At 30.1% G+C, this 27,175-nt stretch overlaps 1 protein-coding gene and 1 long non-coding RNA gene across 10 annotated transcripts in view; one reads left to right on the top strand and one right to left on the bottom strand.

The window, feature by feature from the left end:
- LOC107455064 (apoptosis-stimulating of p53 protein 1) overlaps positions 1-18,750 on the top strand; it is a 453,339-nt gene extending 434,589 nt beyond the window's left edge. For 5 of the 7 annotated variants that reach the window (XM_043039313.2, XM_043039311.2, XM_071184508.1 and 2 more), the window contains 9 exons: positions 810-1,000; positions 1,281-1,883; positions 4,890-5,263; positions 7,226-7,656; positions 9,818-10,113; positions 11,320-11,453; positions 11,553-11,719; positions 14,776-14,975; positions 16,625-18,750. In XM_043039313.2, the coding sequence (XP_042895247.1) occupies positions 810-1,000; positions 1,281-1,883; positions 4,890-5,263; positions 7,226-7,656; positions 9,818-10,113; positions 11,320-11,453; positions 11,553-11,719; positions 14,776-14,975; positions 16,625-16,660 (2,432 nt within the window). In that variant the 3' untranslated portion in view covers positions 16,661-18,750. The remainder of the gene's footprint in view (positions 1-809; positions 1,001-1,280; positions 1,884-4,889; positions 5,264-7,225; positions 7,657-9,817; positions 10,114-11,319; positions 11,454-11,552; positions 11,720-14,775; positions 14,976-16,624) is intronic. The other 2 variants (XM_043039312.2, XM_071184509.1) reach the window with 1 other exon arrangement.
- LOC139426296 (uncharacterized) overlaps positions 16,789-27,175 on the bottom strand; it is a 119,189-nt gene continuing 108,802 nt past the window's right edge. For all 3 annotated transcript variants that reach the window (XR_011637518.1, XR_011637517.1, XR_011637516.1), the window contains exons 2-3: positions 22,037-22,117; positions 16,789-16,923 (exon numbers count right to left, since the gene is read on the bottom strand). This is a non-coding gene — a long non-coding RNA (uncharacterized lncRNA). The remainder of the gene's footprint in view (positions 16,924-22,036; positions 22,118-27,175) is intronic.

Raw genomic sequence — 27,175 nt, 5'->3', positions numbered from 1 at the left:
ATGCGCACTGTCGAGAAGTACAGATTCTTGTATTAACTGGTGACTTAATGTTGTAATGTTTTCGAAGCAGGTTCAATGGATTTGAATAAAGTTTTAATGTGTTTAGAGTTAGTACAGCATCTATTCTTCCATCTTACAAAGATTGCGGTAAATCCGTATTTCCTTATAGAACAGTGTCAAGATGTTGGATAGAAGGTGGTCGGCAGTGCCGAGGAACTTTAAAATGTTCAAACATGCGTTGGCCATGTCATCATAGTATCAGTAAAGAAGAAATTAATTGATGGTGTTGAGAATTGCTGTAACATTAGCAACTTTACACGTGAATACACGTGTTGCTTTAATTTCTGAAATGTTCAAGTTGCTATTTAGAATTCAAGACAGCTCCATTCCATTCAAACTAAAAGCAGAACAGCTGCTTAGAATATCTTACGATTTCTACGTCATTGCATCGAGTTGTACAGAAAGCTGGTGATGATGTTGATGACTATCACCCGTAAATAAACAGTTACCACTACAAAAGCTCCATCACCGGTATTGAGGTAAACGAAGATTTCATGAAACATAAAACTTTCGAATTCCCTTTTTTGCACGAGTTACAATACTAATGATAGAGTTCAACTATTGTTTTCCTTTCTGGGTGATTCACAATTACAATGTTTTGACGAAAGTTTGACTTTGAATTAATTTTTTAGCACCCAGCACATAATTCTACTAATTCACTGTATTGAATTTTCTTCGTGTTATTGTATTGGAAGACTGGATGTAATTTAAAATGTTTAAGTGTGCTAAGAGCTGTTTTTATCTTTCAGGTGCAGAATTGGAGTCCATTCGAGCTTTGTTTAATGAAAAAGAAAAAGAGCTTTCAATGGCGGTGGCCAAAGTGGAAGAACTTACTCGCCAACTAGAGGAAGTTAGGAGAGGCGATGTAACGAGTCTTAAGCATGGTACATCCCCATCGCCGGCTGCACTTGAGTTTCAAAAGCTTAAGAGGGAATTGCTGGTATGTTGAATCTCTAATTTTAATGAGTTTTCGATTCATAAAGCAAAATAAACTTACCCTCTTCTCAAAATATTAACTAATTGAATTGAAGAACTTGGAGCAATATAATGGTAAGTCCCATGTATGCAGTGGGTAGGAAAAATAATTCTTTCTAATAAGTTTTTTCCTTTCTAAGACAAGTCTAAAATTCCATGCTCCTTATTGTATCAACAAACAAATATGATTATTGATGTTTAATAAAACAACTACTTGTATTTTAATTCGATAATTTTTTTTTCAGTATCGGTCCAAATTGAATGAGCAACAAAATGCAAGAATTGCGCAGCAAAGAGAAACCCTTGCGAGGCGACAGTCAGAAATATCCCAAATGGACCAGCGAATTGCAGAGCTTCAACAACGTTTGCAACGCAAGAGACTCCTCAACCAACAGCTCAGCAGCCAACTGCACGCTGCAAGTCGTACTCGCCCTCGCCCCAACATAGCTGCTGTCGAACCCCTTAAACGCGCTGCTCAAGATGTCGAACTTATAAAAGATGACCTGAAAGTGCCCAGTGACACTGAATTCACGCCTAATAAAAAGGATCCTAAATATCAAACTCTTCCTTATAATACGAAGTTTCCCTTAGCAGGAAATGGAGACAATAATCAAAAATCCCATTTGGTGAATGGAACTGATGAGAAGCATTCTCACCAAAATGGTGGACCGCCTCCTTATCCTGAACCCCCCAGTGTACATTCTCCCCCAAATAAACCTTTACCTCCACGTGGTCTGGGGGCTTTATCGCCCCGGCCTTTTATTTCGAACTCTAGCGGGTCAACGAGGGGCCTGCCGCCTAGATTAGCCACAACTAACAGCAGTGGAACTATTTCATCGAGTAACAATGTAAGTAATAATTTATTATGTTGATGTACATAATACTGTATCAATGTATCATTATATCGTCATTAAATAGCAAATTCTCTCAAAACTATCAACCATTTTAGGCGTCGTAAAATAAATAGTAATATCTAAGCATTTTTTGTCGTATCAATCTTTTTTCAAGCACATCAGTCGTGTATCAAAACTAATGGCAGTTTTAAATATAATTTGTCAAATCTATAGCTAAAGATTTTGCTGCATAAGAAATTAAAATATTTTGCTTTTTGTGAAATGACAGAAAGAGAAATTTAATGTCTTTTCATGAAGAAATCTATAGTGTCAGAAAAATGTACAAAGATTTCTTTATGATATACTTATTTCTGAACACGAAAAAATTCTTTTTAATATTACAATGGAAGAGCTACTCACGAAGAACTTTTAGAAGTCCGTTTGTTTTTCTGCAAAGTTAAATGTTCACCATATAATTTAAAAATTCTTTGGGCACAGCTCGCATACTGAAGAAAAACTTTTCGAAGCAAATACATGTTAAATGAATTAAAGCGCTGGTAGTATTTTTTTATGATGTTCTCTTTGATTGCAAAGTACAGAAAGATTACAAAGGCATGCTATTTGAAAAATAATTTTTCCACCCCGCATAGTTTTTGTAACATTTTATAATTTTTATTCATTTTTCAACTTGATTTGAAATTTGACGACGGCATCTGCACACTTTAATATTCCATGCCGATGAAAGAATATTCGAAAAGCTTTCAAATCTATAAAACGCGCAAGTTTATTTTCTATATTCCTAACATTATAAAATAGCAGACATCTAGAGATGAGTACCACCAGTATTAAAACTTTGATGAGAAAGCAAAAGTTAGTTAACACTGAATTATTTAAAAAAGAACGGAGTGTTTATTTTAAATACATATCCAATATTGCTCTGGCATTAAGCCTCTCGACTGAATCATCACTTTATTCCAACGACTCCTAGTATCTTGAATTGAAACTAATGCATCATAATAAATAGTTGAGAGCAATGTCTGGGTTATAAAAGTCATTACGTTTAAAATTATACTTTTGTTAGAATAAAAAAATAATCTGCATATACTTGGCATACATTTCTTCGAAAACATTTTATGACAATCAGGTATTGAAATATTCTGATAGCTGCGTGAACTATTGATACCAATTACACCTTGATAGGAAATAAATCGCATTGATGTTTGAAATGTAGTAGAACTCCAGTAATCAAATGGTGATTGATTCGCAATGTCTGAATTCGTATCGTTATATTATATCAATAAAGCTATCGTCCATATCGTAAAATATGTGAATACGAATGAGCATGCAGTGGACAGTGTATCTGATTTCTAATGCGTGAATATCGCGTAGGAGAAAAGCGTGGATAATCCAAACGTTGAAAGCTGATAACTTAATGATACCATTAGATACAATTAAATTAATAAGACAAAAATTGTGACCCAAAATTCATGTATTAGTATAGGTACAGCGCAAAGTTAAAAACTAAACCAAATTATTAAACAATACATTTTAGATGACGATTGTTTGTCTCTCAATCCAAAAAAGGTGCGAGAGGTATATGAAAGGATTTCGATATGTATTGAAATGTTATTGTTATGGGAGAATTTTAAAATGATTACGTAAAATAATTAAATATAATAAAATATAACGAAATAATATATTTTACTAAAATATTGATGTTAAATTCGTAAATTTTAAATTGCTAATTTACTTAATCTCCATGATATGTTTCATTTATTTTCTGGTCTATTATATGTTCTTCGAATGTGAAAGATTCCAAGCTTACATCCTATGTTAATTTGTCGTTACGAGGTGCATGTGTCTCTATTTTTAGTGCGCATGATACCTTTGTATCCATTATCTGCTGATAAATAAGTAGGAGTATTTTGCCTCTTTTAGTGGTTTTAATTTGAAAATTCAATAAAGTTAAGAAGATTATTTACTACAATTTATCCCTATTATACGCAATATATCCCCATCAAACACTTGGGATTGATAATTGTTTAAGTGGAGATATATGTATCGCGACCTGACTAACTTGACAAAAAAAATTATGTTGCAATTACTCTCAATAAAGCTCAAGGTCGTTTTTGAATGAAATTCCAGATTAGTATTACATATAAATATGCTGATTCCTCCTTTACAAAAAAACATAAAAAATTTATTACTTTTTACACAATATTAGATAATATTCTCCGACTGATAGCTCAAAATTCAGCATAAACTTTTCTATTAGATAAATGCAGAGCTTGATCTAGATATTAGAGTTAATACTTGGATTTTTTTCCACTGTACATTCCACATTTTTTCACAGTTTAACGTTTACTTAACAGAGAATTCGATGGATTGTTGAATTAATTTTGGTGTTCCTATTCTCCTAGCTATTCTTATAATAATATAAATATTTGAACGAAGATGTTTTCTGATTATGTTTGAATTATTTGCTGCAAATTTTATGCAGCTGGAAAAAAAATTTTCTACCGAATTTATAGCATTCTTACCTGTAACTATCAATTACTCAAGTGGTTTGCCACTTTCTTTTGGACTTTAGAAGAGTGTTCGGACTTTAAGAGCCACGATTCTAAGAGGCACAGTTTTGCATTCGTTTAATGCCATGATTAACGTGAGATAGTTTGATTCGATCGAAAAATTAACTGTTACAATGTGCAACTTAAGTGAATAAGCTACACTTTTAATTTCCAATATATTTTTTTTCTCATTTTGATAATCTTCGAATTTGTACATTTTTGATATGAAAAGGTTTTTCAGAAAATCATTCTTTTTTTTTTTTCGATATGATGACATTACAGCTAAACTTATCTCAATAAAACCTCTTTAAACTGCATTGTGTGATTATTGTATTTTAAATTGTACTTTTTTTTTATCAAACCTTATAGTCTCATAGATTGTTTTACCACGATCTGTGTAATTTTGTAATGGTATTTTAAATATTAATTTTTTGTTAAACCTTGTCTTCTACAGGTAATTACATCACAACCTAAACCTAACTCAATCGGACCTCCTAGCACAGCGAGATCCAAAACCCCAGTGAGTTTCAATAATCATCAGGTAATACTTCCTCCTACTGTCATGACATCTGGGCAGCCTGGAATACAGAGAACGATACCACAAACACCAGTTAGGCAGCACCCTGCTCCCAGCTATAGCTATGCTCGTGCAAGGAGCAATGAAAATGCAAACAAGCCAGCTGTTCCTCCAAAACCTGGGACTCCAAGTAAACCGGTACCTCCTCCACGCCAAATCCATGGTGCTTTAAATAATTTGCCAAAAACAGATTCTGTGGATCAAGCAATATCCGTTCTCAAAGGGGACATCAGGACCTCTGATGGGCAAAGGTACAATTTATTTCTTAACTAGGTACAATTTACTATAACTAGGTACAGTTTATTTCTCAATTTGCTTTCTCAACTTTCAATTAATTGTCTTTATTGCCGAGTTGCGATATATTAACATTTTAAAAATGATACTCAACCTATAAGGCTGTGCTAGAATAGTTGACCTTCAACATTTCATGAATTGTTTGCATCTGCTGGTTACTAACAGCAACACTGCATGTTCCTTTCCATTCTTGTTGCTGCTGGCTACCGATTGATCAATTGGATACTTGCAACTCTAGAAGAAGTGAAGTGAATATGACTAATCATGTGATTTAAATCATATTTAATTGAATACCTGTAGTTGTAAGCGACGTCACGCGTGTGTGTCGAATCTGATTAACTTCTGAATCAACAATTGCCACGATTTACCAACGATAACGACGCTTGCAGGTTGCAGATATGCAATAGATATAGAAAATATTTCTTGTAGCTTTAATTTACGTAAACTTGACTATTTCAATAAAGCATATGAGTAACTTTTTAGTTCTCATAAATAAAGATAGTCATTTTTGTGAGGTGGAATCAATCATGTATATTTGGCAATAAGCAGTTGACAGTAACCTTTAAAAACTTAACGTTAGAAGTGCTAACGCCATGGGCGTCTTAGGGTGCCAATTTTAGAGGGTGACGAAATTAAATTACACGGTTACATTATTTTTCTAAATTTCTCACATAAGAAAAAAGCATTTTAAATGTGCTAAAGGCCTGAAAAGAGATTAATTATTTTTATCTCGTTCTTCTTTTTAACTTTAAAAAAGTTAAATCGATGATAATTTGCGAAAAAAATTTTATTTGTCAAAAATACTGAGGGGAACCTTTAAAAATTACTGAGTATTGAAGGGGATATTTACCCACCATTCCTGAAAAAAGATTATTTATTTTTTATCTCGTTCTTCTTTTTAATTTTAAGAAAGTTAAATCGATGATAATTTGCGAAAAAAAGTTTTATTTGTCAAAAATACTGAGGGGAACCTTTAAAAATTACTGAGTATTGAAGGGGATATTTACCCACCGTTCCTCCCACCCACTGGCTAAGACTTTCTAAGCCAGTGATCAATTTAAGAAGCAATGTTGGGGATTTGTATATTTCGCTAACTGAAAGTGTGGCCTAACTGCCACTATAAATACTGAATACGAATTCACTAGTATGTAAGACATGTTAACTTGATTCTATCTGGAAGTACCTTTTGATAGATGAAGGTTAACACAGTCGATTTATATAATTCCCCACAATGGTGACCTGCGGACGTGATCTGAACTCGCTAACATACATGATGGATAGTCCACATTAAACAGTTGATTTGCTTAATATAAACTACTCAAAGAGAAAAAAAAAATAGCGAAATGCTATGAACAAAAAAAAAACTAATAAGCGAAATGCTATAAACAAAAAGAAATGAAAAAAAAAGATATAAATAAATAAACAGCATGAATCAACTGGTGGTAATCATTCATCGAATTCTATCACACATAAAATTCTGGAAGGGGAGTAATGAGGTGAAGCTACCACTATAAATATTGAATACCAATTCACTAGTATATAAGACATGTTAACTTGATTCTATCTTGAGGTACCTTTTGATGGAGGAAGTTTACCGCGTATTATATACTAGTGAATTGGTATTCAATATTTATAGTGGAAGTTACGCCACAAAAGTTTGTGAATTCGAAGAAAATTATAATCTTTATTTACTATTTTAAGTATATAAGTCTGATATGCTTTAACACATTAAAAAGTCACTTAAGGTCTTCCGCGCAACTCTTAAATTATATTAACTCATTTAATTCCTTTTTCTACTGCCATGGATTTTATTCATTATTTTGTCATATTTTACTCTTGGTAAATAAATAAATTTCTCAGAAACATTTTCACACAACAATTCAGAACTTATAAATTCTTCCTATGGTTTGCTTTTACAGAGTTGTGACTCAAGTTCCTCCGATCAGCAATCACCATCGCCTAGCACCCTCCGTGTATAACCACCATCTTCATCAGAAAACTACATCAGATAATTCTGACTCAGGTACATCGCTTAACGGAGAGATCGAGGCTCGCAGCTCACCACAGAATCGTCTTCCAATCAATGGCAATAATTCATCGCACTCTGCAGAAACCAACAATATGCACATATCATTGAATCGCCGCATAGGATTGCCGCCAGCATTTTATTTCCCCGAAAATCAGACGCCGCCATCGGATCTCAATGGATCGGATTCATCCCTCAACTCAAAGCGCCGACCTTTCACACAGGACAGCAATCAGCACCTAATACTGGAGGTACAGACTTCTGAAAATGAAATGAATTCTCCTAAGACACCATTGCAACTCAACTGCTCCTTAGACAAAACCAGTAAGAGGGTTTTTTTATATATACATGTATCGCACATACATTTATCGTGCTTGCATTCAAATGTCATGTATGATAAATGCAATATAATACCAAAATTTTAGAAATACAAAATGTATCGTCATGTATATTTTTTGGAATCCCTGTAAAAATTTGTATAAAAATTTATGGACATCAGGAATTTCATATTAATGTTGAGGTTCGAATGAATAAGATGTTTTCAAACTATGAACAATCATCTATTGAAGAGAATAAATGTAATTGTGGGAAGCAAAAATCATTAAAAGGAGTCTATTTGGGAATGAATCTTAAAAGCGATTCTTATCAAAAGAAAAATACAACCCAATTCGATTGTCAAAAATGCAATAGTGGGAAGCAAAAATCATTAAAAGGAGTCTATTTGGGAATGAATCTTAAAAGCGATTCTTATCAAAAGAAAAATGCAATCCAATTCGATTGGCAAAAATGCAATAGTGGGAAGCAAAAATCATTAAAAGGAGTCTATTTGGGAATGAATCTCAAAAGCGATTCTTATCAAAACAAAAATGCAATCCAATTCGATTGGCAAATAAAATAGTTTTTAGTAATTTTAAACCCTTCTCTGTTCTTTCCTACCTTAATAAAAAATAGTCAAAAGTTTGAAACATTACTATTTTTTCCCATATCATTATTTTGCGCCAATAATGTACAGTGAGATGTAAAAAAATTACCCTGAAAAACTTTTGATCTAATGAACGGATCTTCACGTTCTACGACTCAATTTTTAATAGTTCGATGGGATAGCTTTAAGTATGCTAATTAATTTGCGCAGACAATATTTTAAGTTACGAAGTTAAGAAACAACACAAAACAGACAGGCACAAAAACGTACTTTCTTTGAATTAACATACCTTTTTTTCTGAATTAACATTCTGACCCCCGAAATATAAGGAATAGCTGGGAAATGTCCCAAGTTTGGACTCCATAATGTTAATTTTACTTTTTGTGTATTTTGCCATATCTCGAAAAACTTTTAAGGTAGAAAAATTATAGCACACAATTCTGAAATTCTTTTATGCAAAGATAACTGAATCCCTGAAAAAAAGTTTTAGTAAATGTTTATTTTTTTATTTTATTTAATTATATGTTTTTCGCGAGAAATTGAATTTTAAGAAAATCGTATTCTTAAAATTCGATTTCTGAGGAACTATTCGACCGATTTTGCTCAAAATTTGCGTGTAAATTTACATTCTTCAAAATTATGTAAAAAAAATCATAAACCTTACAATTCAAAATTTTTTCGACTGTTTTTTTTAAATAAAATAGTGAAAAATAATACATATTTACTTAGAATTTTGTTCAGGAATTTATCTTTAGATAAATAAATTGTATAATCGCAACAAAAAAAAATTTACTTTAAAAAATCTCGAGACTAGTGAAATACGCAAAAAATAAAATTAGCATTAAAGAGTCCAAATATTGGATCTCTCTCCTAACCAAGCTATTGGGACCATATTTCCCGGATTGCGGCTACCCCCTGCACTTTAGAAATTAGATATCCGATATCCATCAAAAGAAAAGGTATGTTTATTCAGTGAAAGTACGTTCTTCTGCCTAAAATATCGTCTACACTAATTAATTAGCATATTTGAGGTCGAGTCTTAGAACCTAAGGATCCTATCATTAGATCAAAAATTATTCATGGTGGTCCGTTTATTTTTTGTGCACTGTACAAAGAATTTTTACTTCATTTTCAAAGATTCCATAAATATATTTATTTCAAGTGCTTATTACGGAATATCACATAAAATATTTTTCTGCAGGACTCATGTTATGTTTATCCAATTAACGTCTTATTTATGCTGAAAGTTGTTCGTCTATAATATCTTGTACAAATTTTATTAGAAATTTCAGTATTTCTTTTTTTTAAAAAAAAAATTATCTACTACTATTTACAGTTTAATTACCTAATATGTACAATAATCTGTGCAATATGTACTGTTGGAATACCAACCAAATTTTAATCCCACGAATGCTGGATGTTTCATAATCCTTTGGTAATTAGAAATTTATGATAACTGTAATACGTTTATTAAATATTTCGCTTTTTTTTCCTTTTCGTAATTTTCACGTGCTAAAATAAACCTTTAATCAGTATCGTTTCAAATTTTAATTTTTGTTTCAGAAGATCTAGAAATAAAACCACCCTCTCCAGATTCACCGTCTGATCACATTTCCTTGGGTAGCAGTTCCATCCAGTCATCATCTTTGTCACCTGATTCGACTGATCGAAGTGTTTCTGACATCGAGCAGTTTTCAGACAGACCATCAGGTGGCGTTGCGATGCGGAGGAAGAAAGGCAATTTGAAATCAAAAGGGTCTGTCAAAAATCCTCGTCGTGTCAGCTTTGATCCTTTGGCCCTCTTGTTAGATGCCGCTCTTGAAGGAGAATTAGAACTCGTCAAGAAAACAGCAAAAGAAGTAAGTTATATGCAAATTTAGCTTTAACGGCTAGCCTTTAGAAAAGTTTCATCGCTGCGTTTTGTAAAAATTAAACTAATAATAATGAATTATTTCTCTCATTGGAAATAACTTTCGAAGTTCGTCAACAAATGGCGCTGTTCTTATAAAACAATGTTTTCTGGGGATGTTTGAATATTGCGCTGGCGTATTTTTACATTGCAGCACGTTGTTTTTATAAATAATCTATCTGATCTGATATCAGTTAGTAGTGCCCTCTGTTAACGAACTTCGTAACTAATTTTAAAACTTGGTGAAAATAAAGAAAATGGCTTCCTATGCAGAGCACTGTTTAGTCCGCAAAATAAATTTGCGAAATCACGGAATTTGTTAGGGTTATATTATTTTTATCCAAATTAGAAGAATTGTGACTTTACCGGTAGTGGTGCAAAGGATAAAGCGATGTTATATGCATAAGCAGGTTGATAAAGCAGACGATCGTTTCCAAAGAATGACTGATGAAATGATTCTTTGCCTCGGCACTGACAAAGGTCCTTCGTTATTGTACTGTATCAGCACTAATACTTTTATTTAAATGCGTAGGGTTAGTTAGGTTTCAATAGAATTAGAAACAACGTATCAACCCCTTCGGGAGCGGGGGTTGAAGAGAAAAAGCTTTTTCCCAGGACCGCGAGTTACGAGTGTATACGTACTAAAGAGTACATATATGCACTAATTAAAGCTAGAGTTCGGAATTGAGATTAAGTCAATGTGATAGTGGGCCGCTAGAATCAGAAAGGCTCGTCTCATATACGATACCGTGGGCCTTAAAGAGAGAATCGCATCCTAGTGAACAGGTTCGTGTATAAGGTGATCGTTTCGATACTATACTTCCATCAGTTAGTCTTTGACGAAAGTACAATATTGTACAGAAAGTATGATTTGTTTTATGAATCTGTTCATTTGTGCTTTTAACTTTGTTTTATTATTAATAATCTGAGATACAACGATGCAGTTTTTTAATCGAAATACTTCATTTCACACTTCTTATAAAAGATATAAATCTTTTTCTTTTTATAAACTTTGATTTTTTATATAAAATTCCTTTCATTAACTACCCATATTTAGTTTCTGTGTACATAGTTTCGTTAAAATCTCTATCATTACCGTTTTTACATTAAGCATTGAAACAAAAGAAAATCGCTAAATATGTTATGTCCATTTCAGGTTCCAAATCCAAGTGCAGCAAATGATGAAGGCATCACAGCCCTTCATAATGCCATTTGTGCTGGACATCTTGAAATTGTTAAATTCCTCGTGGAGTTCGGATGTGATGTCAATGCGCAAGACAGTGATGGATGGTAATTACAAAAAACAGCTTTCCTGTTTAAATTATTTGATGTGTGAGTAATCCTTCCTCAAAGTGCGTCATTGCTGAACGTAATTATTTTTCTTTTCAGGACTCCCTTGCATTGTGCTGCCTCTTGCAATAATTTAGCAATGGTGAAGTACTTGGTAGAGAGGGGAGCGTGTATATTTGCTACAACTCTTAGCGATCATGAAACGGCCGCTGAAAAGTGTGAGGAAGATGAAGAGGGTTTCGACGGATGCTCAGAATATTTGTACAGTGAGTATTCACTATTTTTTATTTATTTCGTCATTGTTGTTCCCTTATGCTGTTTTTTAGTAATACTCACGACCTCTTACATCAATACTTCAATCTGGAGCAGTGGCGTAGTTTTAATGTATGTTTGAGGGGGTTATCTCCTGATATATATATATATATATTGCTTACTGTGCTCATTAACCAAGAGTTATGTATAATTTCGGAGGGGGTTTTGTCCCCCAAACCTTCCCCATAACTAAGCCACTTATCTGGAGTTAACTAATCTTCTGAGTGGGGTTCAAAGTTATGAAGTTACAGAATTAAGCATTAAGAATAGCACTTCTATCCAATTTCAGTGATGATATTTCATATTTGTGATATGCCTGTACTTTTTTAAATTATTTTATTGAATTTGTATATGATATTTTAAAGTCTTTATTTTTCATATGTATCAAGTGTTTAACATTTCCTTTTTTTTTTTTATTAGAAATTCATTATGATACATCAATCAAATCATTGTCATGCAATCATTCTGTAAAATTGGTGTTAAAAGTGTAACTCTTTTATGAATTGAAAATCTACTGACAGGAATTTATGAAACGTTAATGCAAGTATGGTTCTAAACCATAGTTCTAAACCAGTGGTCGGCAAACTTATTAGCCAAAGAGCAAAATATGAACATTACAGCAATTTAATAAAAAATTGGGAGCCAAATCTGCTGGCAATGCAAAGCATCGGAAGAAAACTTTCAACATTTGGACAAATGCAAGTTATCGAAAAATCGATGACAAATTTTGTACTGAAATCACAAACGTACATAGCAGGTGTAATAAAATCGTATAAAAATACCTGTAAGATGCGCAGCTAGATTGAAAAATACAACAACTTTTTAATAAGACAGGACAACGGCAGACACGGTTTATAAGACATAACTGTNGATTTCATTTTATGTTTAATTCCGTTTTTTCTTTATATTTTATTTCCTGTTTTTACGTGATATTTTTACTTAATATGTTCTATTTTAATTGTTGTAAATTTTCTGTAAAATTTTTTCGAATGTTCCTCACACTATTGTATTGATATATTTTGCTTTAGCTATATTATTACAATATTAGAAAGCACTCCTTTTTGCGGATATAATCGTATGAGCTGATGAAAAGATTATAACTTTTATTTTCCGGATTTTTCTTCCTTTTTTTCGAATTTTTTTTCCGGTTACTTGTTATTTTTATTATTATTTTTCTTTCCCCCCCTTTTTTTTTCATTGTTCTGTAATATTTTCCACGTTTTCTCTACATTTTGAACTTATATATATATATTATATTGCGCTTACTGTGCAATAGCGCATTAACCAAGAGTTATGTATAATTTCAAACCTTCCCCATAACTAAACCACTGATCTGGAGTTAACTAATCTTCTGAGTGGGGTTCAAGTTATGCAATTAAACATTAAGAATAGCACTTCTATCCAATTTCAGTGATGATATTTCATATCTGTGATATGCCTGTACTTTTTTAAAATATGTTATTGAATTTGTATATGATATTTTAAAGTCTTTATTTTTCTTACGTATCAAGTGTTTAACGTTTCCTTTTTTTTCTTTAACAAAAAAGAACTTGTTTCTACTATGTCACCCTTTTTTTTATTAAAAATTCATTATGATACGTCAATCCAATCATTGTCCCAGCAATCATTCTGTAAAATTGGTATTAAAAATTTGACTCTTTCATGAATTGAAAATCTGCTAACAGGAATTTATGAAACGTTAATGTAAGTATGGTTCTAAGCCATATATAGTTCTAAACTAACTGCACATACCCATTACAATTCCTTATATTGCAGTTTCACAGTTCCATCAGAACCTTCAATGTGTGATAGGGCACGTGAAAGTGCTTAATGTCTCTGCTATTAAACGTTTACATTTAAAAAAAAAATCTATCACATTAATTTAAAAAAACTATAAATTACAATTATATACGCATATACTTATAAATTATAATATTTTAAAAAAATTATAACTTCACTGCTTATTCTCTTTCTGTTATAATAATACATAAATAAGAACCTAGATTGTGAATATAGATGATGTGTGATGTAGATTACACACTTTGTCTTCTTTGAATAATTTTTTTGTCATCATTCCATTTAATATTATGCATCAAAAATATACATTTTTAAATATTCTATGTCAATGCCTAAAACGAGAGATCGGTTTGCTGGTACCTTTAAACTAAGCCAAAAATTAAATTGAAAAAATATTCTTTTTTAATCAATCATTTGAATGCTTTTATTCAATAAAATACCCTATCTAGTTGTAAAAAACTGTTTGAAGGAGTCCTCTGTAATTACAACAGTGTACAGTGCGCAAAAAATATACGGCTCACCCTGAATAACTTTTGATCTAATGATCAAATCTTCAGGTTCTAGTGAGTCAATTTTAATAGTTCAAGGGGATGATCCTCAAATATGCTAATTAATTAGCGCGACAGTATTTTAAGTTAGGAATTCAAATACAAAAACATAATTTCTTTGAATAAATTACCTTTTTTCAATAGATTAAAATTTTTTGACCCTCAAAATATCGGAAATAGTCGTAATCTGGGAAATATGGTCCCATATTTTGGTTAGGAGAGCAACTCTAAGTTTGGACCCCTTAATATTAAATTTTGCGTATTTCACCATATCTCAAAAACATTTTAAGCTAACTGAAAAGTTTTTGCACACAATTTTAAAATTTGTTTATCCAAAGATAATTCCATGCAAAAAATAACTTTTAGAAAATATTTATTATTAGGTATTATTTATTTAATAACAGTTGAAAAAATTTTGAATTGTTAAATATACAGTTCTTACATCGTTTTAAGGAATGTAAATTTATCTGGAAATACAAAATTTGAGCAACAATGGTCAAATATATCCTGAGAAATCAAATTTTAAAAAAAGGATTTTTTTGAAAATTCGATTTCTCAGGAATTGTTCGAGTGATTTCGATTTATCTTTACAAATTCAAGATTGCTTACATTTCATGTTCTAATTTGATGATTATTTTACAAAAATTATTCTCGTGTAATGATAGGTATGCAAGAGAAGTTGGGTATCTTGAACGGTGGTGTTGTGTACGCTCTGTACGACTACGAGAGTCAAAACAGTGATGAGCTCTCCTTCCGTGATGGTGATCAGCTCGTGGTGTTAAGGAAGGGAGATGATTTGGAGAGGGAGTGGTGGTGGAGCAAACACAACGACAGGGAAGGATATGTGCCAAGGAACCTACTTGGTGTAAGCATTTAATTTTTATCTACTTTTCTTTTTTTTTTTTTGTCTACTGCATAAGATGAGGTTTCCTCTTTGATTGTCTCAACTTTGACGCTCGATAACACCTGATCAAAATAAAATAAATGAGTCCTTCCTTCTTAAAAAGCTCTTAAAAGAAAAAAAAGTACTGAAATAAAAGAAATGAAAGCTATATGCTTGCCACATTCTTTAGTGATTTTAGGTTAGGTACTTTCGTCTTTCTATGTCCTACTTTGACCTGCCAGCAGTTTCTCAGACATGTTAAAAGGTACCTAGAGATTGGATTGGACTATCACCTGTTTATTCCAAGTGTGAATTACATAGGTTTGTATCAAAAGGAAATGTTATTTTACTACTGAGGCAGAATCTAGACATTTTATAAATAAAATCTGGACATTTCAATGATTACTGTTTAATTCATTGATTTTTGAATCTAGAAATAAATTTTGATTCAAACAATATGAATAATACGTGTCCTATAAATTTGAATGGGATATGGTTTTGTTTAAAAAAGATTAATTACAAACAAAACCAACCCTTTAACTTTGAAAGGTGGATCTTGCATTGCAGTTTTTAAGTGTTTTTGTAGCAATGAAAAAAATTTCCAAAATTTTGAGGATGGATAACCAAGTTTTAAATTATTAGTTTAAAACTCTTCTTAATACTTATTTATAACCCGATTCGCTCATTTACAAATACGCCGATTCACATTCTTTCTTTTCTCCTTCTTGTTTTAGTTTGCTTAATTCATTATAATCCATACAAATCCATACTAATAGTTGCCATAGTAACTTAAAACTATAAATAATAATCGGATCATCCTCAGGGATGTTTCCCAGACCGTCGCCAATAGCCCATTGTGCAGCTCTAGTGCGACGTAAATCAACAACAACAAATAATAATAAGTATTTAAAATTAAAGGTAAACAATCTTTAGAAATCCATGTCTAAAACAACTCACTCATGATAGAATAAGTATAAAAAAATAACTTCGTACAAAAATAAAAGTGATTGAGAACATCAAATGAGTGCCACAGTTATGAAAATATTAATTGATTCCAGCGCCATTATATGATACGATGCTTGCAAAAATTGAGATTTTTCTCATCCCAGAGTAACATAGGTTCTATCTTTATAATAATTACATAGGATCTTACATCAGGGTTCCCATGGGTCAGAGAGAACAGGGAAAATTGGAATTATCAGGGAATTTTATTTTAACCCCAATAATCAGGGAAAGATGAAATTTTTTTACAAAAACCTGGAATATTCCTATATCGTACCTGGAAAATTACCAGTCTTAAAATTGTCAGTAACAGTAATTGTGATTCGAGTTGAATAATTCTAATATCTATTACAATTATTTGTTATTAGAGGTTCTCATTTTAGGCAAACAGAAATGTTCCTTTCCTCATTTAATATTATTTTACACAGAAAATCTAATATTTCACATTACAAATAAAAGAATCAAAGTTTTCTGATGAAAATATGGTCGCAAGTTTTAGTGAAATTTTTTTCTGATCAGGGAATTTTTTTTCTGAAATTGAGTAGGAACTCTGTTACATTGACAATATTATTTGAGATTAAAATATCGCCCATCAATCATTGCTTAATGTTATTTAATTTCCATTACAGCTCCATCCCAGGGTTACTGTGAAAAGAGATCTATAACCCACATTTTCAATAACATCTCTTAACTCTCAAGGTCATTTGAAAGTCATAGAGATGTCATCATGAGCTTCCACACATCAGCTATACAGTAGAAAGGAGGTCTTTTGGAACACAGCATTTCATCACAAGTTTCATCCAGCTCTCAATGAGAGCTCGATAGAAATGCTTCATTCATTCTGCTTTCAAACCTCTCGCCTAGTGCTTGCTAGGGAAGAAGATTGTTTGTGGCTTGCGTTTTTAATCTAAGTGCAATATATTGTTTTCTAAAAGTGGAAAAATTATTTTATTTTATTTTAATTATGCCTGTTTTTACAAAATGTATTTGCAAATATTATCAGCCATTTGAAATCTGAAAAAAATATATCGTATTTCCAATTATAAAAAATATATATATATCAAGCATCTATAAAAATCATATTTTGTATTGCATATTCCTCAACTTGAATAATCCAAGAAAAAATAATTTATTTAACTTATGAAATTCATATCAATATAAAAAATATTTTCGTTAGCTTTATATAAGTATTTAAAATTTTAGGAGAGTCTTATCAATAATTAAATACAACTTGCGAGAATCATATCAATATCTCAGACAAAACTGATAAGAATTCTATCAATATCTAAAATGTAACTAATAGCAATCATATCAATGCATAGAGCTAAACTTCTGAGAATCATATCAATATCTAAGACAAAACTGATAAGAATTCTATCAATATCTAAAATGTAACTAATAACAATTATATCGATGCATAGAGCAAAACTTCTGGGAATCATATCAATATCTAAGACAAAACTTCTGAGAATCATATCAATATTTAAGACAAAACTGATAAGAATTCTATCAATATCTAAAATGTAACTAATAGCAATCATATCAATGCATAGAGCAAAACTTCTGAGAATCATATCAATATCTCAGACAAAACTGATAAGAATTCTATCAATATCTAAAATGTAACTAATAACAATCATATCAACGCATAGAGCAAAACTTCTGAGAATCATATCAATATCTAAGACAAAACTGATAAGAATTCTATCAATATCTAAAATGTAACTTATGGCAATCGTATTCATACAAAAACCGAAACTTATGAGAATCATATCATTATCTAAGATAAAACTGAAAAGAATTCTATCAATATCTGAAAATTAATTTATGATAATTATATCAGTATCGAAAAAAAATCATGATAGTTATATCAATATCTAAAAAACAACTTATGCAAATCATATCAGTATCACTACTTAAGATAAGTGTATCAATATTTTTAACAAAACTTACTGAAACCATTTCAATCATAGCATATATGTTTAGTATGTTAAACTAGACATTTGCAAACTCAAAGCGATTCATTTTACATATGAAATTTTTATAAGTTTTTCTCATAACATATAAATTTTTACATAATTTAGTTATCTGATTGAAAAAGATTTTATGAGTAAAAATCATTGCAATCTATCATTTAATTTCCTGTTGTATTAAAAGATTATTCTCCATTTCTGCTTGTATAGCGTTATGTGCTTGTTTGTAAATATTGAAGTTTTTGAATTGTTTACTATAGGGTGAAAACATTGCAATACTGTTGAATAAAGAGAACTGATTTATGAAGAAAAATCAAAATTTGCAATCACGTGCAAACATTTTATTTGTTAGTATCATATACTTTAAGTACAATTACTTTATTAAAGGTTTATTATTGTGAATTTTTTAAATTTAAATAAATGTATGCATGAAATTAAAGTGTAAGATATGTTATGTAAAGTAAATCTCTTAAAAATCAAAAGGGATCTTTTATGTTGATTGAATTCTTTGTTGTGTCTATTTTTTTTGTAACATATCAGTGTGAAAGTGTAATTGTGATGTGGTTATTTGTTTTCTATGTCTCTTGTACAGCTTTTAACAGATGGAAAGTTTATTTCACTCATGTATATACATCGCTGATAAGTTTATCAGAACAAATATTTTTATACGAACCTCTAATGGCTGAACTAAACTGTACAGAGAAATGTTTATGAATAGCTTTTATGGGTATTCCGTCCACTTTTTATAAAGTGCTGAATAAAGTATTTAAAAATCATATAAAGAGTTTGTCATTTTTTAGTAATTAAGAAGAATTTCTATTTTTACTCTTAAATTGTTGGAGCGTATAACAAATAGAATCTGTGGTTCGGTTTTTCCTTAGTGCTTGAAGTCCTGTAACTTTCTAAGTTTCGCGTAAGTATGTTTTTTACAGAAGCATTCCCACAACAGCCGGGGGAGGGGCGAGTAATTGTCGAGCTGTAACATGGAGGTTAAGGTTCTAAAATTTCATGACTAACGGTGGCATCGTAGTTTTATTTCAATGTATTAAATGCGCACAGGCCACTTCTACTTTCCAGACAAGTTAGTACCCATTGTTTAGCATTTTGATGTTTTGAAATTTTTTTAACAACTGAAACTTCATGGCACGTGTTAGGTTTGCCTGAATTCACTTATTCTTTTTTTAAATAATGGAAGTGAAAGAGAATTTGTGATGAAAAGTTTCTCCTGATGGTATGGCGTCCTCTTAATCACTGAGCCTTTAATACTATTTAAAATAAGAATAAATCTTTTTTTTACAATTATCGCTTTCTTAAAAAAATATTTCTAGACTTGACGAATTGTAAGGGAATTCTTCTGCTAATAATTTTCTTTGTAAGTTGGCTTACATAGAAAGTTATTTTCTGCACAGAATATCACAATATTTTTTTTATTCCGTTCTGTTTTTTGTTTGAATATTTTTGCTGGTTTAGATGATTTTTTTATGAAGGTTCTTTAAAAGTACCGGTCTCCAAAGTACAGTTGATTTGCTTCGAGTTATGTTGAGCATATTTTATCGAATATATAAACTATTCTAAGTATATGCGATTGCTAATACAGCAAGAAATTTATGCGCTAATAAAAGGCTTGTTTTGGTTATTAATTTTGTTTCAACACATGGTATGAATAAAACTTTTTAATATTGGGGACTATAACAATTAACTGCATTTCGTTATGAATTTTCAGAAATAATTAAAGAAAATAACTTAAATGCTTTTCCATTTACATTAGTTAGAATAGAAAATAGAAGTCTCTGCCATTTTCAAAAGTATAAATTGCTTTAATATTAATGAATTTCTAAAACCTTTATTGAAATGCTTCCTGTCTTTAAAAGACTGTACCGTTATGAAAAGAACGTAAGTAATTGTTAATGTAAATTTTTATGATTTAGGATGTTCTTATGATAAAACGTATTACATGGCTTTTACGTTTCAAGCGCATTACATGGTTAAAATGAAACGATGTTGAGTTGTTTCTATTCTTCCTGAACATCAACAGTAGCCATTTTAATTTTTTTGAATGGTGGAGAAGAGGGTATATTTTGTGCCCTTATCTCTAATTCCTTTTATTTATTTATTTTGCTTTGTATAAAATAACCTAAATTTTGAGAAAAAAATAAGACTGCAAAGTAAGACTTCAAAGATACTCTTTTATTTTAAGTAAATCAAAAATAAAAAGATGAAAGAAAATCGGATTAAAACTTTTGAAATAAATGTAGAGATCGTAAAAACGATGAAAAACATTGCGTCAAGAAATTGCCATTCTTTTTCTGATTTCCTTTTAAGATTTTTGATTACATAACAAATTATGGTTTTTGTTTTATTATTGTTACAATAAAAAACTTTTTTTTTAAAAAAAATTTCTTAGTAAGAATATGATCTCGAAACAAAATAAAAATTCATATTCTTAAAACTAGAAAGACAGCTGGGACTTGTTAGGCCTCTCACGTCTGTTGATGCTCTGTAATTCAAAAAATGATTTACTGAAAGAACTGAGTATTTGTGACTTTTCGTAATTTGATCGAATTTTAATCATTTATTCCATAGCCTTTTAAGGAACATCTCTCTCTAAATATATATATATATATATATAAATAATCCTAAAATGACGGGAGGGGTCGAGTGGCGCATAAAGTATTTTAATAAGAACCCCAAGGGGCTTTGGGTTTAAAGTACCCTAGTTTCATTGACAAATAAGCATATTTATAATTATTATTTATCGAAAAAAGGAAACTCAATTGTCTAAGAAACTGTTGCATAATTGAAAATTCAATGTTCTGATTCATCAAACATTTTTCATTAAGCAAATTGAATAAAATAGCTTAGAATTATGATGATCGATTCTGTTATATATATTTAATAATGTATGTAATGAAATTTTATCTTAGTTTTTATCCAACAAAGAAAATTTTAAAACCTTTCAGAGAAAGAAAATATTCCGTTCATTATTATTTTTTTACTTGAAAATAAATATATTTATTTATATTTAATACCTCAAATGAATAATAAAAGAATTTCAAATTGGAATAGAAGAAGTCTGTTTAAAAATAAATGCTATTAAGTATTTTTTTCAAGCATTATAATATGTTTTACATTTAATATTTATAATTCCTCATACAGCTTTTATACTTAAATTGGTTATTTTAAAATAATTAATTTCTTGGTTGATGCTTCTTTATTTGGAAATTTAAAAAAAATCCCAAAGATTGCAAGGAAAAAAAAGAAAAACAATTTTCGTATAATATTTTACCGCAGACCCTTTGTTAATTTAACTAAATTATAAATACATTTAAAAATTTACTTAAATATTTTTGGAAAATTGCATATTTTAAATCTCATAGAAATTATTTAAAGATAATAATAAATTTGAGACTGTTTCATAAAATGGCACACTGTAAAAATATAATTTGATTAAAGCAACATAAATGTCGAAAAATAGTTACATCTAAAATAGATGCAATTCTGTTATTCCTTATAAACGTTTCTGGGGCTGTTTAACATTTAACGGTAAAGGAGTAAACATTGCTCCGCGACGAAGCCTACTGTATTCTTTCTTGATTAAATTTACAGATGGCAGCACCAGGATACATAGCAAGATTATTTAAAACCTGATTATTTTTTTATTTGTATTTTTTTTGTGTGTTCTCCGATTTGCCTAAACGTTAAGACACTATATTTTAAAAAATTTCATTTTTTTCTCAAGTTGTAATTACTCATTAAATGTTAATTAATAAAAATTATCTCATTTAAAAGGCAAACTTTTATTTATTTTATTTTTTTTCTTGCTAAAAGTATCTCAATTTTTTATTTTTTTATATAATTACTATATTTCTATTTTATTATTATATTTCTAAATAGGGCACCTAAAATTTACAGAGATCTCGAACAAAATAAAGACACATGAAGACAGGAACATCGAAAAGTGAGAGCACAAGAAGCTACACCTTTCCACTTTCTCTTTCCTTACACACTTGATATCATAAATAAATTTATCTATAACTAACATGTCGTGAAAAAAAATCGATTTCTTACCTAGATATAACATAAATGAAATAGAGAACTCCTCAGTTCCAAATTATTTCTGCAAGCGAAAGATGTCTGGCTTTCAGAGACCTGAAAATCAAAAAAGTGATCAGATAATTTTTATTCCTTAACTTCTTCAGTTAGGGATAGCTGAGATCTAAAACCTTATCCTGCTTATTATTATATGTGTCCTGTGCACTATTATTCCTGCGAATGATGTGCATATCAAATAATACTATCTGTATTATTTCAACCTTAAAGCAATAGATGGCAGCACCATGTATTAGTAGTTTGTTAAATTTCATGAATTTTATTGATTCTTAATTATAATATCAATTAGGGTTGTAATTTCACATTACAGTCGAAAACTAAAGTCAAAAATAAATAATAAAAGCTGTATGAATAGTCTTAAGGCAGAAACACTGAATACTATTTCCTATCCTTAAACATTGCTACCCGCTTTTTAAAATTTGAGTCGAGTTTCGCGACATCCATTCTTGACACTGAATTTTTCAAGTGATGAACATCACAAACTCTTTCCGGAGGAGGTTATGATTATCAAAAAAAAATAGTAATTTAATTATTATTAACAATCATTAAGGAATTAGTAATTCACTAACATGAATGTAGTTTTTATGACCCATAGAACGAAAAAGGAGTTATTTTAAGTTAATCAAAAGAATAGTTGCAATCATATCCTCATTTTAAAATATATATATATATATATTTAAAACTCGTTTTACGATATTTTCACGGCAGTTTAGCATAGGAAAGGTGTTCTATGTAAAAAAACAATTGTCTTTCTTTGCAGGAGAACGCATAATGGANATATATATATATATCAAATCAACAGCCCCAAAAAGTTGAATAATTGCAGTTTGTCGTAAAACTTAGTTTTTAGTTTTGCAATTAAAAATATGATTTAAAAAAAGGCAGTATTTTTTTAAATTTGCATTAGTGTTAAAGTTATAAGACAGGTAAACATTATCGTCTTCATTTTGTACAATTGAAAAGATATGTCCAAAAAGTAGCCATTTCCACTTTTTTAAAAAATGAGTTTCTTGCATTTTTAAGTTAAATTCACGTAGATACATACTTAGGAATATAAAAACTTCATGTCCTCCTATTTGTATTTTTATATTTTGTGCAGTGAAATCTGAATTTAATTTGAAAACATGCCATGCCATGGAGATGACCTATTCTCGGAATAAACTTGGAAATATATCGCCATTCTTGCTTATGAAATTGTTCGCATAACCTAACAATTAATTATTTAGTTTAGGCTCGTTATTTTGCTGATGCTTTTTATTACACAATGAATGATTCAGAGGGTAGTTCTTTATATGGTATATGCATTAAAATAAAAAAAGTGATAAAAATAACTATGAAATGTAAAGAACGTGACTACACATACTTCAAATATCAGAAATATAATGCATGACTTCAAAAGCTGGTGGCTGCAGCATTATAAGAAAAATGTATTATTAAAATGTTTCTATGGAAAAGCAAGATGGGAGAAACAACAGTTTCTGGTGTCACTTCATAGCAACTTTACTTATAAAAACACTACACCTGATGAAGTTGGGGTATTAATATTAACTCTGTACATAAAAGCTGTTTAGTCTTTTTATCTCTTCTGCAAAATTAGTTTTATTGGATATAACAGGTTTTATAACTCATTGATTCAATGAAATTGCTTATGTACAGTGAGCAAAAAAAAAAAAAACGGATTACCCTGAATAACTTTTGATCTAATGTTTGGATCTTCACATTCTAGGACTCACTCTAAATGGCTCAAGGAGGCGACTTCAAATATGATAATTAATAAGTGCAGACGATACTTTAATTTACGAAATCAGACACAAAAACGTACTTTCTCTGAATAAACATGATTTTTTTTCTTTTTTTNTTTTTTTTTTTTTTTTTTTTTTTTTTTTTTTTTTTTTTTTTTTTTTTTTTTTTGACGGAAGTGATAATTTACGTATTTTTCTATATCTCGAGAACTTTATGAGCGAATTGAAAAAAATTTGCACTCAATTATAAAGTTCGTTTATCCTGTCACAATTCCATGCACAAAAATAACTTTTAGTAAATATTTATTATTTTATTTAACATTGGTCGAAAACTTTTATCTTGTAAGGTATAATTTTTTTAGTCGACTTAAAGAATAACTTTACGTAAACAAATACAAATTTTGAGAGAAATCGGTCGAATAGTTCCTGAAAAATGGAATTTTAAATATCTGATTCTTTTGTAATTCAATTTCTCGTGAACTTTGCTATCAAAAGATTGTACACTTTACAGTTCAAATTTTTTTCGACTATTATTAAATAAAATAATAAATATTTACCGAAAGTTATTTTTTTGCATAGTCTATTTTGAAAGTTATTTTTTGCATCGTTGGATTAGTGAATTTTATAATTGGGTACAAAAAATTTTCAATTCGCATGAAAAGTTCCCCAGATATATAGAAATACGCAGAAAGTAAAATTAACATCGAGGGTTTCAAACTTTGGAGCGCTGTCTTGACCAAACTATTGGGACCACATCTCCCAGATTGTGGTCATCCCCTATATCAGGGATGGCAAACCAATGGCACGCGTGCCATTTATGGCACGTTATTCAATATTTTGGGCACGTCACCGATCACAAAGTTCACTATGAAGCATATTAACGATTAAATTAAGATTCAAAAAAAAATTAACAAGCTAACAATAAATAACTAGCAAAGAAAAATTAACAGTTTTGCTTAAACTAACATCTTACATCCCTAATATAAGTTACTTGTCATCTAATCTGCAACAATGGAAGTCACACTGATGTCACTTTAAGTTGAATTACGCTTATAACTGAGACATTGCAAAATGTACTTTTTTTTCTCAGTAAAAAAAGAGTTTTGAGTTGATAGTATTTAATATTATTATTTACCCAATAATCACGAAGTCAAAACTATTTGTCGGCACGTCTATGACCTCATTAAACAATTTTCTAGAAAAAATGGCACGCTGGTGCATAAAGGTTCGCCATCCCTGCCATATATTTTAGCAATCAGAAATCTGAATCTGTCGAAAAAAATATATGTTTATTCAGAGAAAGTATGTTTTTATGTCTGATTTCTTAATTTAAAATGTTGTCTGCTCTTATTAATTAGCATATTTGAGGTCACCCCCACAAGCCATTAAGATTGAGTCCTAGAGTGTGAAATCCAATCATTAAATCAAAAGATATTCAGGGGAGTCCATTTTTCTTTGGTTTTTATTTTTTTTAATGTATTTATTTTACCGCACTGTACATTGCACAAAATGAACACGGAATATCTTAATAATAACTTTTGATCTAATGTTTGGATATTCATATAGTAGGATGAAATCTTAATAATTAAAAGGGTGGATCTTAAATAAACAAATTAATACACAGAGATGATATTGTGGGTTAAAAAATCAGACATTACAAAGCACTTCTTCAAGGTAAACATAGTTTTTTCCCCCAAGGAATTCAAATTTGTTACTCTTGAACAACAGTTTGAACAAACTTTTTTAGGCTGTGTCACAACAGTCTAAAAAATAATTTAGGCATTAGAGCGGACAAAAACTTGGATTCTTTAATATTAATTGCGTTCTTCGCTATGTCTTTCGCTATGTCTATTAAATCTAAAAACTTCTTTTTTCCTTTTTTACAATTATAAAACTTATTACACAAATATTACACTCATTATACAAATATAATTCTTATAATTATTTATTAACTTTTATTATTGTTTAATATTTTAAAGATAAAAATACTTTTTTATTGTAAAGAATGCAAATTTCTACATCGCCTTCTGCTATTAAACTTTAAATTACCAAATACAATATTTGCGCTGATTCAGTCTAAATGTACTATTTTTATTAAAAGGTATGAACTGAATACGTAATTTTTTAAAAATATTTTGAAGTAAACAAAACATTGAAAGTGAGAATACGTAATATAAAAAATGACGTAATAATCATCCAATAATCGTGAGGCACACTTTGAGTGGGCGACGGCCTTCTAGAGATACGTCACATGGTAGTATTATCCTAAACTGCCACAACATGCATTTGAATATAATTAAAAAATGCGAGGAAAATACTTTAAACTGCATTTTAAATGGCATCCCGCTGTTTTGTTGGAGGTGACTTTTGATTGTTTCTAATTGTACGGAGTTGTATGAATTGAATTATCATCAGAATTGGCTTCAAAAATATTTGGCAATAAATCACAATAAGATAAATATTTATATGGAAGTACATTTAGATATTTTACAAGATAATTCATTTCATAAATATTAGAAAGAAACTAAAGTCAGGATTCCGAAAAAATGAAACTCTCCGGTAAAATTCAAATTGTTTTTTTTTCTTTTTATCTTATTAAATTTTAAAAGTTAAAATATGATTCGGCAACGCAATAAATTTTTTAAAAAATGGGAAATTAAAAATGTTGCTTCATTAGATTAAGAAAAGTAGTTATTTCTGTCTTTTGAACAATTGCAATATTTTTCAAATAATCAAAGCAATGAGATCATGTGGTTACTAATTAATACTCTGAAATTTAATACTCTAAATTTTTTTGTTTTTCAATTTTTAAAAATTGACTTTTCTTTCTATTTGAACTGATGAAAAGTGACTTAAAGATAAAAATCTGCTTTATTAGTAGTAAATTTAATAACTCTTTGACTGTTTCTATACTTTAAAAAAAAATATTTTTCATGCTTTAATTGACGAAAACCATTTTGATGGAGCGGAGATTATTTTCAACGAACTTTACCCTAAATCAAGGATATTTTTCAAATATACAGCAAGAAAAGGTACAGTCCGCAAAAAAAAAACGAATCACCCTGAATAACTTTCGTTCTAGTGATCGGATTTTCACGAACTAAGTGTCAATCTTAATGGTTCCTGGGGGTGACCTCAAATATGTTAATTAATTAGTGCTAACTATTAATTAAGTTACGAAATCAGACACAAAAACGTACTTTCTCTGAATAAACATATAATTTTTTTTACATATTTGGAATCTAGACCCTTGAATTAGTGGGGGTAGACAAAATTTTAAAAAAATTGGGTGGTAAATTGGGCCGCAATAAAGGTTTATATATTTGGCGATAGTCCAGAAAACCGCCAAAAAAAG

This window comes from Parasteatoda tepidariorum, chromosome 8 (genome assembly GCF_043381705.1).
Source record: "Parasteatoda tepidariorum isolate YZ-2023 chromosome 8, CAS_Ptep_4.0, whole genome shotgun sequence".
In the NCBI taxonomy this organism is placed as follows: Eukaryota; Metazoa; Arthropoda; class Arachnida; order Araneae; family Theridiidae; genus Parasteatoda; species Parasteatoda tepidariorum.
Note: the sequence above shows the minus strand (reverse complement) of the source record. Positions and strands in the feature narration are given on the sequence as shown.